The 17,621-nt window shown below is 40.6% G+C and overlaps 1 protein-coding gene across 1 annotated transcript; it reads right to left on the minus strand.

The window, feature by feature from the left end:
* Window positions 1-570: 570 nt before the first annotated feature.
* On the minus strand, window positions 571-13,712 carry LOC142398446 (potassium voltage-gated channel subfamily B member 2-like). Its single transcript, XM_075482428.1, has 2 exons — window positions 13,128-13,712; window positions 571-2,667 (listed from the first exon to the last, which is right to left on the minus strand). Exons 1-2 carry the CDS (start codon window positions 13,710-13,712, stop codon window positions 682-684), a joined length of 2,571 nt encoding a protein of 856 aa, XP_075338543.1. The 3' UTR covers window positions 571-681.
* Between the last annotated feature and the right edge of the window lie 3,909 nt (window positions 13,713-17,621).

A 17,621-nucleotide genomic window follows, 5' to 3' on the forward strand; every position in this document is an offset into this window, starting at 1 on the left:
TTTGTTGAGGGACTTCCTGAAAGATCCTTGATACATTTTAAAGACTGATGAATACCTACATTTTAAAAGTTGCTTACGCAAATACAAAAAAAAATGTCCCTTCACCTTTTGACTTTCCCTGATATATTTTGTCCATTGTGTTAAAAGGGCTAGGTAGCAAGCACTGGGAAACTGTAAATTGCACCTGCAAGTTCCACACAAACAGTTGCACATGACATCTATAAATATTCTCATTTAGTCAAGGCTTTTTTCCCGCTTTGATCTGAGTCTTACAAAGATGAGTGAGTTGTCACTGTTTTGCTCTAAACCATGTCAGTCTGATCTTCAGTGTACAAGTCTATAACACTTGCATAAGATGGTGTCTGTTCCAATAGTACCCAGACAAGTGGGAAAGTGCTTCTGAATTTACTCGGATTGCATATCAACATTTCAGCAATATCTGTTTCTTGACAGCAGCATTTATCATAAAAGAGATGAGTCCAAAGTGTTTTTTTTTCCTCTGGAAGAACACCAAATACAATTAGTTTTTTTTTCCTTTTTTTTGTGCGTGTGTGTGTTTCCTCTGTGCGTCTTGGTCAGCAGATACAAAGCTCATGCCAAATAATAGCTGTTATGCATTCCATCAAGATTTTCCCCAACCCATCCTTTTCTGTTTGTGTCTATCAATTTGGACTCCAAATCTCACATGCTTGTTTCACAGGGCGGTGTCAAGCTTCCATCCAGAACAACGTGATTTTCTGTATTTTCCCCACCCCTTTCTGTTCCCTCCCTTCCTTCTCCATCATCCGTTCCTCCCATAGTTACTAGCTGGGTGCAGTTGAGCGGGCTAGCTTTAGATGACAATGGACTAGAAACACTGCTTGAGCCTACGGCAGACTTTTCCATGTGATTCCTTCCTTGGTGACTTAAGCCTGTGAGCTGCCCTTCACCTTCTAAGCTCCTGGCCACTGAGCCTTCACCTCCCCCCTGTGAGTTGCTTGGACCGACAGACTGCTGGGCTGAGGATGGTAAATGTGGGATTGTCATCAGAGACTTAGCCTCATTTGTTACAGAGCTAGGAGATGTGGAAAACCTTGACATGTCATCGGAATGTAGTTGATCAAGCTTGGCTGGGGTTGCCACAGGTGTCATCACTGCCATGAGAACGTCATCTTGGGATCCAATGATGTCAACCTTGAGGGCTTTCATCTTCTGAGAGCTGCTATTTTCTTGCTCAGAGTTACTGTCACCAGTCACCCCAACGTTTTCCACATTCTGTGACACCAAATTCTGATCTCCACTTTCCCTTTTTGGGGGGCTAGACAAAAACTCATACAAACCCTCTTTGATAATGGTCATTGCCTGGTTGCTGTCAGGGCCACGATTACCCTCCATAGTGCTGATCTGACTTAGATTCAAGGGAGGAGGGATACGCTGCTGCCTAACACCTGATTGACTTCCTTCAATGCTGGGGAGCAATGAGCTTCTTTCTCCTCTTTGTACTGGAGAATCATCAGACATATTTGAGATAGAGATTTTTCCAGCAGGTGAAGTTTGCCGGGCTTGGATAGAGGTCACAGCCTTAATCTCCATTTGCTCCTCAGTATTTTTTTCCCGTTGTTCCTGCATGCAAGCTGTCTTGTTGTACGCATCTTCAAGCTGCTTTACACTGAGGTGCTGCGGGGTAGTTTTGTTGGACAGGGCTTTGGCTCGTGCAGGGGAACCCAGCTGAGTGACCTCTTGGTAGTGTTGAGATCTAGTTGTGGTACTGACCTCTGTGTTAGTGTAGTGCTTATGGTAGCTCCATCGGCTAGGTGACAGGTGATTGTCTACAGGACATTTATTTTCCTCCCTCTTTTCCACCAACACATCTGTGAGTTCCATACTACGAGCAAATGCATCCTTTAGGTTAATGGAAACAATGCTTCCACTCCGTTTGGCTCTTTCAAGAGCTTCCCTCCTCTTGATGGCCTTCTCTTGTCTCTTTTGTTCTCGGTAGAACTCAGAGAAGTTGTTGACAATGATGGGGATGGGAAGGGCAATGACTAACACACCTGCTATACAGCAGAGCCCTCCTACAATCTTGCCTAGCAGGGTTTGTGGGTAAATGTCTCCATAACCAACAGTAGTCATTGTGATTGTAGCCCACCAGAAGGAGGCAGGGATGCTAGTGAATTTGGTGGAATCCTCATCCTTCTCAGCAAAGAACACCAAGCTAGAGAAGATCATAATGCCCATGGCTAAAAAGAGAATCAGCAGACCCAGCTCATTATAACTCCTCCGCAAAGTGAAACCCAAAGACTGGAGTCCTGTTGAGTGCCTGGCCAGTTTCAGGATCCTCAGGATCCTCATAATACGGAATATCTGGACCACACGACGCACGTTCTGGAACTGCATCACGCTCTTGTTAGATTCAGTGAGACAAAGGGTCACATAGTAAGGGAGTATTGCCAGCAAATCAATTATGTTCAGTGGTGCTTTGATAAAATCCCATTTGTTGGGTGCTGCGAGAAGGCGCAGTATGTACTCCATGGTGAACCACGCAATACAAACAGCTTCCACATGGGCTAGACTGGGGTTGTCATTGAACTGGCCAAATTCATCCACGACTTGAAGTTCTGGCAGAGTGTTGAGGGATAATGAGATGGTGGAAATGACTATGAACAAGATGGACATCATAGCCACGATCTGTAAGACAGAGAAAACATGGTAGATTGCTGTATTAGCTTTGCTTCATACATGTCTCTGTAGTTATATAGAGCCAAACTGACTGGATTCATAGCCCACATTCTTTAATCATAAACTTGTCTTAAAATGTCATCTTTCAAGTTCAATTGGATCAATCAGAGTTTTGGTCCTGATCTCTAATTGGGAAGTAGAACTAAATAAATAAAATGAGAGCTTATCGGCTCTAAGCATCACAAACCAAGTATCATATTCCTTTGACAAGAAATGGAAAATGTCTTAATTTGATTTTTAAAGTGTAGTTTCTATTTTGATCAAAGATTGTAAGCTGTGCAAAGTGTTTCTCCAAAAGACAAGACTCAATACAGCTGGAACTGTACATGACTGTAAAAAGCATATTTTCATTGTGACAACAACAGAGTGAGAAGACTGCTATAAAGACCCCAGGCTGCATTCACAAAACAAAACTACAATCATTATTTCCTAATAAGATCACCTAAGTATCCAAATTAGGATATATTTCTGATGTTTTTCTACACAATTAATTCAATTTTTTAGTCATGAAGTCTGATGTGAATTTGAAAATCTTTTTTAAAAATGTGCTCAGAAAAATGTGTTTAAAAATGTCTTCAGACTCCATTTTTGTAATCTCATTGGGTGCAATAATCACAGAAATAAATGTGTGCTATATAGAATTACAACACTGAATTCTTGTGATTACATAGGGAGTAAATTACTAAATCAAACATGGTAGTGTCCGTTACAACAATCAACCTCATCCCATCTTTAAGAATAAAATTGAGAGAAAGAATTTAGGTTTCCTTGTTTTTAATTAAAATTGTTCTTGACAGCTTTGTGAGAGGAGGAGATTTTCAGTCATTCAGAAGGACCCCTGCTATAGCAATAAGAAAAGATCCTTTGTGAACATTTAAACTTGTTTTCTCGATGAGATTCATTGATTCATGTCTTAGAGCTTGTCATTTTTCCTGACCTTGGGAAGCTATTTTGTGTGGAGCGGCTCTGTGACTAAACTGGCTGATGAACTGTCAGTTACATCCTGAAGGGAAATGCCAGTTTTGTAAATCAGTGATTAAATCAAACAGAAATAATTGTTCTTATTCAAACTTCTATGGAGGGCTGCTGCTTGCTATCATCAGCATTCTGTAGTTATCTCCTAATGCTTTTAAACTGTTGTGAACTAAACATCCGCCACAGATCGTTTTCCCCAGCGGTGCATTAGGACCATACCAAAGAGATATTTAAGAACGAATGTCACAAACATCTGAGATCTTAACTTGAAAAACGTTTGACACAAACTTGCCCCAATCCTACTTGGTGCTCCCGGCTGATTGACCACAGTTAAAGTCAGTGTGGCTCAACAAAATAAATGAAGATCTAGGGGGATTCAATGCCATTGCATATAACCTCTATTTAAAAAAATCTTGAGATGTACTCTGATGTCTTAGCTGAGTGAGGTATGTGTGCTTGGAGTTTTCCCTCTGCATCCCTTGCTAGGACACCTCAGGATAATTGTAATAGGATTGTGTTGCTATCTATAGAAAGGATATAGAGAGGTCAGAAGTGGTTACTCATTCTTTCCTCCCAGAACAGAAAGAATCAAAGAATAGCTGTTCATGAAATAAAAGGGAAAAATCTGCATGTATATGATGTTAAAGATACATTTCCTGAGTTTGTTGTTTGTCCAGAGGTTGGAGACTGATCTGGTTTTTAGTTGATGTGCAAAGATATGTTATTTCAATAAACCTTTGAGAACATAACATTTTGTACACAGTGAAACAATATCCATTTTTTTGTCCGGAGTTCATTGCCTTTGCACATAATATAGCACCTTGTTGAGGTGCTGTTCCAAATGATCATATAAAAGTCATTATTATTCTTCCATCCATCTATTTTCTACACCCGCTTAATCCAATTCAGGGTTGGTGGAGGGCTAAAGTCTATCCCAGCTGTCATTAGGCAAGAAGCAATTCAGAATCACCAATTAACCTAACATGCCAGTTTTTGGACAGTAGGAAGAAGCCGGAGTACCCGGAGAGAACATGCAAACTCCACACAGAAAGAACCAGCCGGGATTCAAACCAGAAACCCTCTGCTGTGAGGAAACGGTGTAGCTCATTCTTATTCTTAGTGCTAGTAGTCGTAGTATTTGACCACTAAGGGCCACTAGTTTGGAGTGTGTTTATGCAAATTTTAAATATAGTTTTTGTATTCAACAATAAACTATTAATAAAAGAAAAAAACATTTAAAAAAACAAATGTGATTACATTTTTATTGATTGAGTTTACTCAATCATCATATGCCCTCACCAGCATAAAATGGAAAATTCTAATGGAATGGATGCTGCAGGAATGCCTTTCTTTGTGTCCACTTCTTATTAAGCTCCATCTGTCAGTTCATTTTGAACTATTAGTACCTGTTACTATTCCACATTTAATTTTATTCACTATACTTTAACAAAAGGCATTTCAGCTACAAGCTTAATCAACCAGTATCAAATCAGAAAAAAAAAGAAACTGGTGATATTAGATGACATATATAGACTATTTTTGTATCCATTGGGCTGCACAGTCGTGTGGTGGTTAGCATCGTCGCCTCACAACAAGAAGGTTCCTGGTTTCAGTGCCAGCTGTTTGCATGTTTGTGTATGCGTGGGTGCTCTCCGGGTACTCCACCTTCCTCCCACCATCCAAAAACATGCATGTTGGGTTAATGGTTTCTCTAAATTGTCCCTAGGAGTGAGTGTGAGTATGCATATTTCTTTGTCTCTGTGTGGCCCTGTGATGGAATGGCGACCTGTCCAGGGTGAACCCTGCCGCTCGCCCAGTGGCAGCTGAGCTAGGCTCCAGCTGCCCTGCAACCCTAGATAGGATTAAGCGGGTATAGAAAATGGATGGATGGGTGTGTAGCCATTTATTTTAAAAATAGGTTTCTAACTTCATAGAAAGGGAAAAATTGGAAGTCAAGTTGGGCCCTCGAAAGAAATAGCTGACTTGTTCATTGTTTCAAAGAGGGAGCTGTTGAAAGCTCAATACTCAATACCATGGAGGAGTTGCCGTCTGTTCTTTCTCCCATCAATGCTGAACAGCGAATAAATGATACAATGTCTACAAGAAGTGGACAATGGACCAGTAGAAGAATGTTATCCTCTCTGATAAATCCTCTTAAATGTTTTTAATTGGTTCAGAATGAATTTGTGTTCGCTGGAGGCCAGAAGAAGGCTTTGATCCTGATCATCCAGAACCACCAATTATGGAGTTGGTGCCATTATGACATGATTTGCCTCATGGAAAGCTGCTGGTCCTTCGATAGCGATGCATTGTAGGCCTACAAATTTAGTCAGCTTCTGGTGATCAACTAACGAACAGCACATCAGTAATGTAAAATCACTTGTATGATTTAATATTGCTCTACAATCACATGCTCATGAGCCTATTCCAAACAATGTTGGATTCAATGTCTTACCTAAGGACATTTCATTTTTTTACTCTGCTATTACAACAGTTCTCTCTTTTTGAGAGTTCCTGAAATAATGTGACCGATTGTCTCAACCACCTGTGGTGAGGGAATGTCCAGCCTGCCAAGGTCATTCTAGGGAACTCTGGGTTTTAAGCGTTATACAATGTAGAGTATCTGTGAGTTTTATGCAAAGCTGCAAAAATGAGCAAGATAAAGCAAACTGTAAGAAACAGACAAGGATGAGAAAGAAATATCATCAGCAAGATAGAAAGTCAAAGGGAGACGGGGTAGAGGGAAGTGGAGTGCAGGTGTATCAAAGTGTGGCCATCCTGCAGCGTCTTAATGGCTTAGTGGCTGCCAAATGCTGTGACCTTGGCACCCAGGGCAGATTTTAAGAACTACCAGGAACATCCAAGCTGCTTTAGAAGCTGCCCAGTGAGGGAAGAATTAATTGAGGCGTAACATTTGAGAGTCACCTGATCAGAAACACTTGTCTTTAAGAACCTATAACTTAACCATTACGATAAGAAATTTCCATGCCTATGCTGCAAAATTTACTATGAAACCTATCTATCTATCTATCTATCTATCTATCTATCTATCTATCTATCTATCTATCTATCTATCTATCTATCGATTTTCTCCAAAGTTTGGATTGATTCAAATTGATACGGAGACTGTTGTGTAGTTAGTTCTCCCAAAAAGATAAAGAAAACCAGAGTGAAAAACTAACAAAAAGGGAACAAAACAGTAGATAAAGTGACTGGACAGAGAAACCTAAACCCAAATCAATACGTGGAGATATTTGTGGATTTACAGGCACTGTATCTTTGGAAAGCTGCTGTTTCTGCAGAAACTTCTGCTTTTTATGTCATTATATTATCTGTCGTTACAGTGAGGTCATTGTGACAATAATTAATCAATCTACTCATTGAACTAGACTCTCCACTTTTATTGTGGTTAACAGCACACTGTAGTAACGTGTACCTTTTTCAATGACCGAAAAGTCGATAGTCACCACAGTGTCAAAGATACTCTTTGTACAGCATCAAAAGAAAGTTAAATCTCCTTCCAGCTCTAATCATAGACAAATATACGGAGATGCTGCATTGGTCACTATTTTTTTTGTATATTAAAAGCACCACCATATTAGCCGTGGCATCTTAACAGAACTCTCAGCAGGGCTAAATAAGGCAGAGATGCCTGGACCGGGGGCAGTTTTGGATAAAAAGAGATTGTGGGGATTATTAAAGTTTGACATGTTCTAAGCTCAAATGGTTGTGTTTTGTTTTCAGGTGCCATGGTTACATGTTTAATGTTTAATTTATTTAAAAAATGCCTGCACATAAAAGTGCATCTTTTTCCTCTTTCTAAGAGTTGAACGTTTAATGTTATCTTTTGTCCGTGACATTGAAATGATTTCTGTATTGTTTTACTGTAAGGCTAACTTACATATTCACAGATCTCAACATACATCTGCAAAGGTACAGAGGTACATCTCAACCATTTTAATGCCCAATGAGATTTTTTTTTTTTCATGGGGAATGTGGGAGAATGGCGGAAGCAGGGAATACATACAATCCTTTCTCTGAATAGAGGAAACGAATGAAGTGGACAAATAAACTAACTCTATGCATGGACCTTCAATAAAAATGAAGAGAAAAAGAAAAGATAGATTAATCCACAGATCTGCTCTGAAGATCCTCACAGTGAGATATTTAAGTAAATGAATCAGACTTTGTAAAGTGTAATGTTACCGCTGACAGGACTTCCTTCTCTCATGCACTCTGAGTCGCACAGTGGACCCTTCTCATGTGCCACAACACTTGTTCATCCTTGCAGAAAGGCAGAATCCTCTCATGCTCTCTGTTTACAGCTTACAGTTCTCTGACACTTTACTCTCTGAATTTTGCATCAAGCTGGTCGATAAAAGAAGACATTGTTGGTTCTCATTATCAGCTTCTAAAGTCAATGCTATTCATCTATTGCAACTCGACCAGAAAGTGGCTCTACAGACAGACAATAGCTATCACTGTAACCTATATTAAAATAACACGTGGGGTTGGAACAGTTAATACAAATATTCTTTTTTTTTAATTCTGATGATAAGATACAGAATATTTCAAATAGAAATTAGAGCTAAGTAATCAATTCAGTATAAAACCCAAACATTTGACACCTCAAATCGTTTTAATTATTGTCAATAGTTTGTTCAAAAGACGAGAACTAAAAGCTTTAAAGCTTCGAAGTAGGATGCCTTTTTTCTCTTGGATTACATCTAAGTTGAAACATCATTTTCTGTCCTGCTTATATGATGTTCTTGATTCATTCTTGGTTTATCTGGTCACTTTATCTGGTCTAAACTACTGCAGGTAGCCTCTCCTCAGTGATATCCAAAATTAAGTTTGTGAGTGTTTAATCCAGCCTCTTAGGTGACGACCCTGGTAAATTGGTTTAGACGAGGGGTTCCCAAACTTTTCAGCTATCCACCCTGAAAATGACAGCAGCTTTGTAATCCTGGGAGAGCATAATGACAACGATCCTACACCATTTTATGCATCTATGACAACATTTATTCTTTTTTTAATCTCTTTTAACAGTTATGGTAAAAAATATAGTGTTGGCAGTGATTTTTTTAAATTGAATTGGATTTCTAGTGTCTACCTACAGACCACCAATTAGTGTCTCATATGACCCACAGTCAGGTCCCGACCCCACTTTGGGAACCACAGTGCAACCACATCTGTTACATCTAAAAATGGTTGCTATGGTTATGCATTGCAATTTTATATGGTATCCTCAGGTCTGGTGGTGTAGGTAATTATGAAAAAAAAAAAATCGAGGGTCACTTTAAGAAGCAAACAGTTTGTAGTAAAACTCTGCAACAGTCTGGGGTTATAATCGTGCTCTGGTGTTCCACTAAGCAAGTAAATCGTGTCCAGGTCAACGTGAGGGCTTAACCATCTTCCTGTACCTTCCCGGCTAATTGCGTTACTTTGCTGCTTTTGGCCACGGGAGCAGTGAATTCTGACTGGATGGATTGGATAGCGTAGTCCAGCACTCTGGACAAAAGAACAAATACTAAACACTGATGGTGGGTTTGTGTTAAGTGTCAAGTCTCACTTTAACATTATAGATCAGCATAATTTCCTGACGTGGTCGAGGTGGACAGGGTTTGAGCTCATGTCAGATTTGACAATCTGTCAATCAATCATCCATTTTCAATAACTTGACAAGTGTCAAGGCAGTTTTATGAAGTATCAGACCATACATTTTGTCATGTAAATCTGAATTTAAAACTCTGACTGACTTTGGCTGGAACCAAAAGTGAATTACACACAAACTAGTTTTTCTATCCTTATGGAGATTCACTGTTGACATAATGCAACCTAGCCCCTTATGCTAACTGTAACCATCAGCTGAATGCCTAACTTTAACCCAAAACCTAATTCAAGCTCAATATTTGCTCACTACAAAACACATTGGACACCACTAGTACAGTTGGCTTCTTGTTTTTGGACCTTATGAATATAGAAACAAGAAGTAGACAAACACACAGAGTGCATGACTTAGGAGTATACCTTAATCTCCTGTGGACCTTTATTTGCTGCTCGCGGTAAGCTAAAGCTGGCAGGTTGAATAGTGTCTTATGTTCACTGTCTGACATGCAGGAAGTGTGTGTGTGCGTGTGTGTGTGTGTGTGTGCGTGTGTGTGTGTGTGTGTGTGTGTGTGTGTGTGTGCATTTATGTAAATCATGGAAAGGTGACCCTATTAACTATGCTGTCTCTATCTATACTCAGTCAGAGTTTTAAATTCAGATTACAAGAAACCATGGACGTGACGGAGCTCAGTAGAATTCCTTTGACTACTTGTGAACTGAAAATGTTGGGCTGCAATCATCAACTACATGTTCTGTTTTTTTTATAAAGAGCAAGAAACTGACACCAAACAATCCAGTTTATACGTGTGATTGTGTGTGTATGTGTGTGTGAAAAAGAAAATACAACGAGAGCCAATTACAAAATGTTTGCACAGATTATGTAAAGTGTAATAAGCTAATCTCTATTATTGGAACATTTGATATTATCTAGAACAACCCCAAACTATTTCAATGAGTTGCCCATCTGGACTGTGACCTACAGTGTGTGATTGCTTGTGATGCAACATATTTTCCAAATGGACAGGTAATACTTCTGTTCTAATCAGCAATGTCACCAGGAAGTGGCGCTGCTATTGGTTCAGTGCTGATCTGCATCGCTGCTGCAGCAGTGACACATGGCGCATGTCAGTTCAGAGGCCTAAGCAGCTTCCCTTCTGCTGACACTACAGTTCCAACATGGTCACATGGCCCTTTAAAGGCCAATGCTGCTGTATTTTCAGAGCCAAGAACTATCTGCAACAAGACATTGGTCATGTCTGAAAAAAAGAACTAAACATAAATAAACATGAACATAAAGGCTGGAAATAAAAATATATATGTCATATAACAGAAAATACAATATATCAGACTCTCTGTTTGGTGCTGCATTGGGCATATAAGCCAGATATTGTGATTTTCTGACTATGACACAAATACAAAGAAAAAAAGCTCAGATGCTGCCTTTTGTATGGTTCCATACACGCCACAGACAATGGGGGCAATAATGATTCAATGGAAGGTCACATTGAAAACTAAATCACTTTTTTACATTGGACAAACTAAAACTCAATCAAGGAAAAGATACAAATATACATGCTTAAGAGGGTTGGCGTATTGGTTTGCTGATAAGAGAGCTCATTCATTATAGACTTTAGTGTTGCTAAGTATCACTCAGCATGTTCAACTTAATTCAGTTCCATTTTATTCTATATAGCACCAAATTACAACAAATGTCATCTCAAGGCACTACAACATTACATGTAGCTGGAGTTCCACCTGGCCATTTAACAGACCACTGTTCTTTGGGGGAAAAAATGTATTTCCATCCATCCATTTTCTATACCCGCTGAACCCGTCGGTCGGGTCGCGGGGGGGCTGGAGCCTATCCCAGCGGTCATCGGGCACACCCTGGACAGGCCGCCAGTCCATCACAGGGCTATTTTTACAATTTAATTTCAGTGTTACAAAATATAGAATGGAGTTACTGTCTGAAGTACAATGCCAATGCTGTGATACTGTAAACTGTGTGAGAAAACTTTCTTCTAACTTCCTCAGTGGGTCCATGTAAGTTCAGCTGAATTCACTGCACAGATGCTGCCTGTAAGCTACTTTAATGGTGATTCTGTCAGATGAGGCTGTGGTTCTAAAATCCGGATTTTATTAGAGCAGAGCGACAGTCTGGAAATGCTCAGTTCAAATGATAGATCCTTTCTTTCTTCTTCTCTCGTATTGGATGTGTTCCAATTAATGCAGTTTTAGGATTCCTCTGTGGGAAGGATTTAGTGTATTTAACAGTAACTGACAAATGTGTACTGTTCAATTCAATTCAGTTTTATTTATATTGCGCCAAATACAACAAATGTCATCTCAAGGCACTTAGATAATAAAGTCCAATTCAAGCCAATTGGAATTCAATTAATTGTAATCATAATTATTCATAAAATAATCCAATTCATTCATATAGAGCCAATTCAAAAACAATTTCCTAGCTAAGGAAACCAACAGATTGCACTGAAACTTTTTTTTTTTTCGGTCCAATCTCCCGTCCTGAACTGTTATTGCAACCTTTGTGATTCAGTCCTTATTTGGGATTAGGAGCTACTTATCTGAAGTCTGTCTGCTCTGCTGTGCACAGGAAAGCTCTCAGTTGTCATCCAAATTTGACAGAAAAACGTTTTGATCTTCTGCGGTGTGTCGTACAAAATATGTGTAGCTCACTGGAAGTTCATGCTTATTTTCACAGAAGATAAATGATATCAGTGTTTAATCAGCTGAAAAACGTCTGCCAAAAAAAATCCTTTTTAAGTGCATACACCTCTGTCTGAAAAAACACTACAACTGAGTTCAGCTGGAAAAAACAGCTGTGGTTATTTCAGTTAGCTCAGTGTGAAAGCCATGGCTCAGCCAGTAGAGTGGTAATCCTCCACCCGAAAGGTTGGTGGTGTAGTTCCCTTAGACATGTGGAGGAGCCCTTGGGTCAGATGCATGCCCCCACATTGACCCCACTATGATTATCCTTCAATTCAATTCAATTCAATTCAATTCATTTTTATTTATATAACGCCAAATACAACAAATGTCATCTGAAGGCACTTAGATAGTAAGTCCAATTCAAGCCAATTGGAATTCAATTAATTAATAATAATCATAATTCATCCTTGTGCGATCTGATGGAAAGTCAACTCTCTACATTCACTGATGCAAATCTAAGTGGGGGAAACAATGTTGACTTTGTTAACTTTCATTTTTTTCAGGGACTGTTTTTGATGTGAAGAAGAAAACCCTGCTGCACACACACACAGAACATGCTGTTTGTGACTTTTCAGATCAATCCTCACACCTGAACCTACAGAAACGACCTAATTGCTGTCTGTTAGGGAGTGAATGCTTTCAGCAGGGGAGTGTAGTGGTTGAATGGTGCATTTCAATAAAGTTAATAGTTTAACAAGAGACGGGTTTTTAAAAAAATGATCCTCGATATCTGTTAAATACTCCATCAGTCAAACTCCACCCCTCGTGGTCTGTTCTAAATCTGTGAGCATGACATCATGTTTTTATTCTAAGACTTCCTGATGGTCCTTCAGGGACACATATTATATGATATGGTGTGAAACTGGAGGCCTGTCATGCAGGCAGCTCATCTCTGAAGTCCTGTGAGCCAGAAAAAGTTTTCCTCTGAGCCTGAGCAGTCGGCAGCTCCCCTTCTGTTCTGACTCAGCAAATATCCTGGGGATACCTTTCACAATTTAAAGCGCTGAAGCAAAAAATCAAGCAGTTTCATTCTATCTTTAAGTGGAAAATTTCCTTCAGCCATATTTGTACGTGTGTGTGTAGCTGTTTTTTACCTTTGCAGCTACAGAGGAGCTGGGCTTCTCCAGTAGATCCCACAGCTTCTGTCTCTGGTCAGGACAACAGCCCTGCTCTTCTTCCTCTCCCTCCTTGTCCCTCAGTGTCTCAGCCTCCCTCCTCAGCTCCTCATTCATCTGCTCCTTCTTCTGGTGGTACCGTGCCTGGCAACAGGACTCCAAGTAGATCTCATCGATGCCCCAGTAGTCCAGCTCCTGCCCAAAGGACAGAGCACACATCTCCTCCATCATGTGCAGCTTCCCCGTTCTGTAGAAGTTGAGGATGGAGGAAAAGGCCACCGGGTGCCGGTCGAAGAAATACTCGTTCTCAGGGAGACTGTAGTCATCGCAGATCTCCAGCAGAGATTCATGGGTGTTGCAGTCTCTGAGCCGTCCCAGACGAGTTCGGGGCAGCCGGTCCAACGTTCTCCACAGAACTTCGTGAGTGAGACCTCCCACATTGAGCCTGACCCGCCGGGAGCGAGCTTTGGTGCGGATGATGTCGATGGGCTCAGGTGGTAGCACGGGAGCTGCAGCGGGCCTGGGGTTGACTTTGGGAGTGCTGAAGTTCACTCTGTCGGTCATGTTGAGGATGCCTCCACCGCTGTCTTACTGTGAGGCGGGTTACCTCCAACAGAGGATGCTTTGGTGTGTGTGTGGGTCGGAACCTGGTCAGGATCAACAAGACGATGATGGTGGTGGGTTTAGGGAAGGCCACCCAAGTCCATCAAGCTCACCGAGCACTGTTCAGGCTGCTATACTCCTGGTGAGATCCATGACTGGAAACACAAAACATCACACATCAGAGAAGCTGGAGGATCCTCATTGGATAGAAAAAACTCTGAAGACATTCACGATTCAAAGTATTACTTGTGGACAGTATGACAGAGAGATCTTTTTTACTGCAACAATACAGCTTTTCATGCTGCTCTACATATATACCAGGAGTCAATCCAGAAAGTTACATAGATGAGGGCTGCAGCTCAGAGTACAGATATATAAAAATACATACATACATGTACTTGTATCATACTTTTCTAGTCAATCTGACCACTCAAAGGGCTTTAACACTACATGTCACATCCATACAGCGCGCCACACACTGCCTTTTTTGTTCTCATCATTCACGCATTCATACACTGATGAGAGCCTTCTCCATCGCTGCCCCTACCCTTTGGAACTCCCTGCCCCCCACCATCCGGAACTCCGATACACTCCCCTCATTCAAAAGCCAGCTCAAAACCCACCTGTTCAAAATCACCTACAACACCTGATAAAATGTTCCTCTCCCCCACCATCCCCCCCCACCCCCCACCCCCCTCCTATGTGCCTAATGTCTGTAACAGTGTATTTTATTTTTTATTTTATTTTATTTTGTTCTCTTGTCTTTTTGTTTTGATGTCACGTTTTGTCTCTGCTTTCTGTTTGTTCCATATAAAACTTATATATTATTATTATTATTATTATTATTATTATTATTATTAGTAGTAGTATTATTATTATTGATGGACGCATCAGTCTTGCCCAAGGACACTTCAACATGTGCCTCAGAGAAGCCTGGAGTTCAACCACCGACCTTCCGATTGGCAGGTGACTGCTATTCCTTCGGCCCTATACATTCATACATTCAACATTTTTTATCCACAGCCCCCTCATGTCAGGCTCCATAATGTTTGGGATGGGTGGCTTCCAGGTGTGAGTGGTCACTCAGGCGTGTTCCACTGCTTCATCAGCGCAGGGATAAGACACCTCGCTTTGTTTCTACACTTTGGAGTTTGTAGTTGTTCAACATGAGGAGAGAAGCTGAGCCAATGAAAGTCAAGCTATTATGAGGCTGAAAAACCAGAATAAAACCATCAGAGACATGGGTCACACCTTAGGATTCCCATCATCAGCTGTCTGGGAGATCTTTAAGAAGAAAGAATGCTCTGGTGAGCTCTGTGATCACAAAGGGGCTGGAGGCCCAGGAAGACAGAAGAACCCCCACTGGGGTAAAGAAAAATCCTCAAAGGCCCGTCCAACAGCTTATTCATAAAGAGAGAGATAGATAGAATATAATGTATACATAGTTGTTGTTTGCATGCTTGGTCATTTTAGATTCTCAAAGCTAAGACTTTTTGCATTCAAAGACATATCATGTGCAATATTCGCAATATTTCCCTCATGTCAAGATTAGTTAGGATGTTAAGAATAAATAGTCATTGCAGGCCAGTGCTTGGCAGGATATTAGATGGAATTTGTCCTAAACATCCTTAAATCTTATGTTCTTGCTGTCAAGAATAAATCTTCCTTATTTTTGGATACAAGTGATGTAATGTCTGTCTAATTAAATTGAGTGGAAATCGTTACACCAGTTGTATTAGTGTATATATATCTATTGCACTGCAGGTACATGTATTCTCTCATTAAGTTTGTTTTTACAAATAGAAGTGACTTTCATCTCTTGTTAATAGGAACTGCCTGTGTCGGAGAGGAGGAGGAGCATGGAATCAAACCAAGGTTGCTCATGAAAACCTGGGAAACAGAATAAGAATTCTGCGATACAATCACTGAAAAACAAAACTTCAGCTTTTCTAATGTAATGAAATGGAACCAATAATCAGAGTGAGAAGATGATGTAAACCGCCTTTTTTCTCCTGGAGGACAGTAAAGTCTTCCGTTCCATTAGAGGTCCTCAGACTGCTAGACCTTTATCTGATTGTGTAATGTCCCATAAATCCCAGGAGAGGCATTAGGCTTTGTGTCCCCTGGCTCAGGTCTGCCTTAGTTAATTATAGACTGTCTATCTTCTCCTGGGACACTCATAGGACACATGGCTATGTCAGGAACCAAGCAGCTATAAAACTGTTCAAAATCGGCAAAACTCAGTCGTCTAAAAAAAATTCCATATCTCTAAGTAAATATTAAATTGGATATACTCACTTTAGAATGTAGCCTACATTATGTGGCAATTAAACCGCGGTTCTGTTAACTGCCATTGTTTTTTTTTAGAAAAGATGCAGTTGGGCTTGTTGGATAGATGAAGTGAATGTCTTCCACCTCATCTCTATCGAAGCAGAAAACTTTTCAGAGTCTCAGGACTGCTTTAACCCTGGACGGAGAACCTGGAGTGGAAATCCAAACTGAGCGCGTCCATTTTCGTCGAGAGATTCCACTTAATCTCTTGGCGGAAACGAATGCGCTCTGGTCATAATCACTGGCTCAGGCTGAGTCTCCTTACTCAACCTCAACCCGAGATTATAGCCACCAAGTTTAAAAAGACACAAAGTGGGCAAGAGGAATATCTTCCTAATTAACATCGCGTGCAGATCTGTTCTGATTGGTCTCAGACGCCTGGGCTACTGTTCAAATAAACTTCTAATCATTGTCATTTAGAAAGCATTTAAGTTAAGAGTCTGCGTATAGCCTACCTCTGCGGAAACTGCTGATACTTCTGAACTTCTTGCCTTGCCGGTACATGCCATCACAGCAACCCCTCAGTTATCCCGGCTGCTCTGCTCTCCCCCGGCCGTTGATTGACGAATCCTACCGAGAGCCAGGCCGTTGGAGATCCGCATTTTGCTGTAGTAATCTATCGGTGCAGGAGAGGAGGTGTAGGTTTCTGCATGAGGTAACACCCGCAGCATATACACGAAGAGAAATAAGAAGCTGCTGTCCCGGACAGATAGCGGGGGAGGCAAAGGAGAGGGAGAGGGAGGGGGAGAGCGAGTTAATTGGATTGAGATTCAGCACCAGGACAGCTCCAGATCAACAGCTTGTTTCCAGCTCAACTCCTGCTTCCTCACCACATTCTCTTCTTCCCTTTCTGCTGTGGGCCTTCCTTCTTTTAGAAAACTGCAAACCAAAGCAGCTTTGCAGCACTTCCAGCGAACTTTGATGGAATCTTAATAACACACACATTTATAAATATTCCTATTTTTGATTGAATCGATAATTATTGCAAAATAAATAATTCAATTCAGTTTCATTCACAACATGTTATCTCAAGGCACTTGAAAGATACAACCCAGTTCCAGACAATTACAATCTGATTGATTATAGTCACTTAAATGAAAGATTAAATAAAGCCAAATTCATTCACAGTAAAGTTTTAAAAAGTCGCCTTAGAAAACCAATAGATGGGAGTGAAACTTTTCTTTGATTCACTCCTTCCTGAACATGCACAAGGTGACAGAGGACAGGAAACTCCATTTTACAGGTAAAAACCTGCAGACACCCAGCAGAACCAGGAAGGCTGGCCATCTGCTTCATTTGGTGGGTGGTTGAGAAGACAGGGTGACCATGACACCAGGTCAGCGATACCTGTTAATAAATAATGATGATAAATAACAAATGTTAAATGGACTGTACTTGTATTGAACTCTCATACCACTCTAAGTGCAATTACACTACAAGCCTCATTCACACATACAGCATGTCTCAGTCCATACAGTGTTACATAATACAAGATGCTTCTCTATCTATCACACACATATTCACACCCCAATGGGCACA

This window comes from Odontesthes bonariensis, chromosome 14 (assembly GCF_027942865.1).
Source record: "Odontesthes bonariensis isolate fOdoBon6 chromosome 14, fOdoBon6.hap1, whole genome shotgun sequence".
Taxonomy (NCBI): domain Eukaryota; kingdom Metazoa; phylum Chordata; class Actinopteri; order Atheriniformes; family Atherinopsidae; genus Odontesthes; species Odontesthes bonariensis.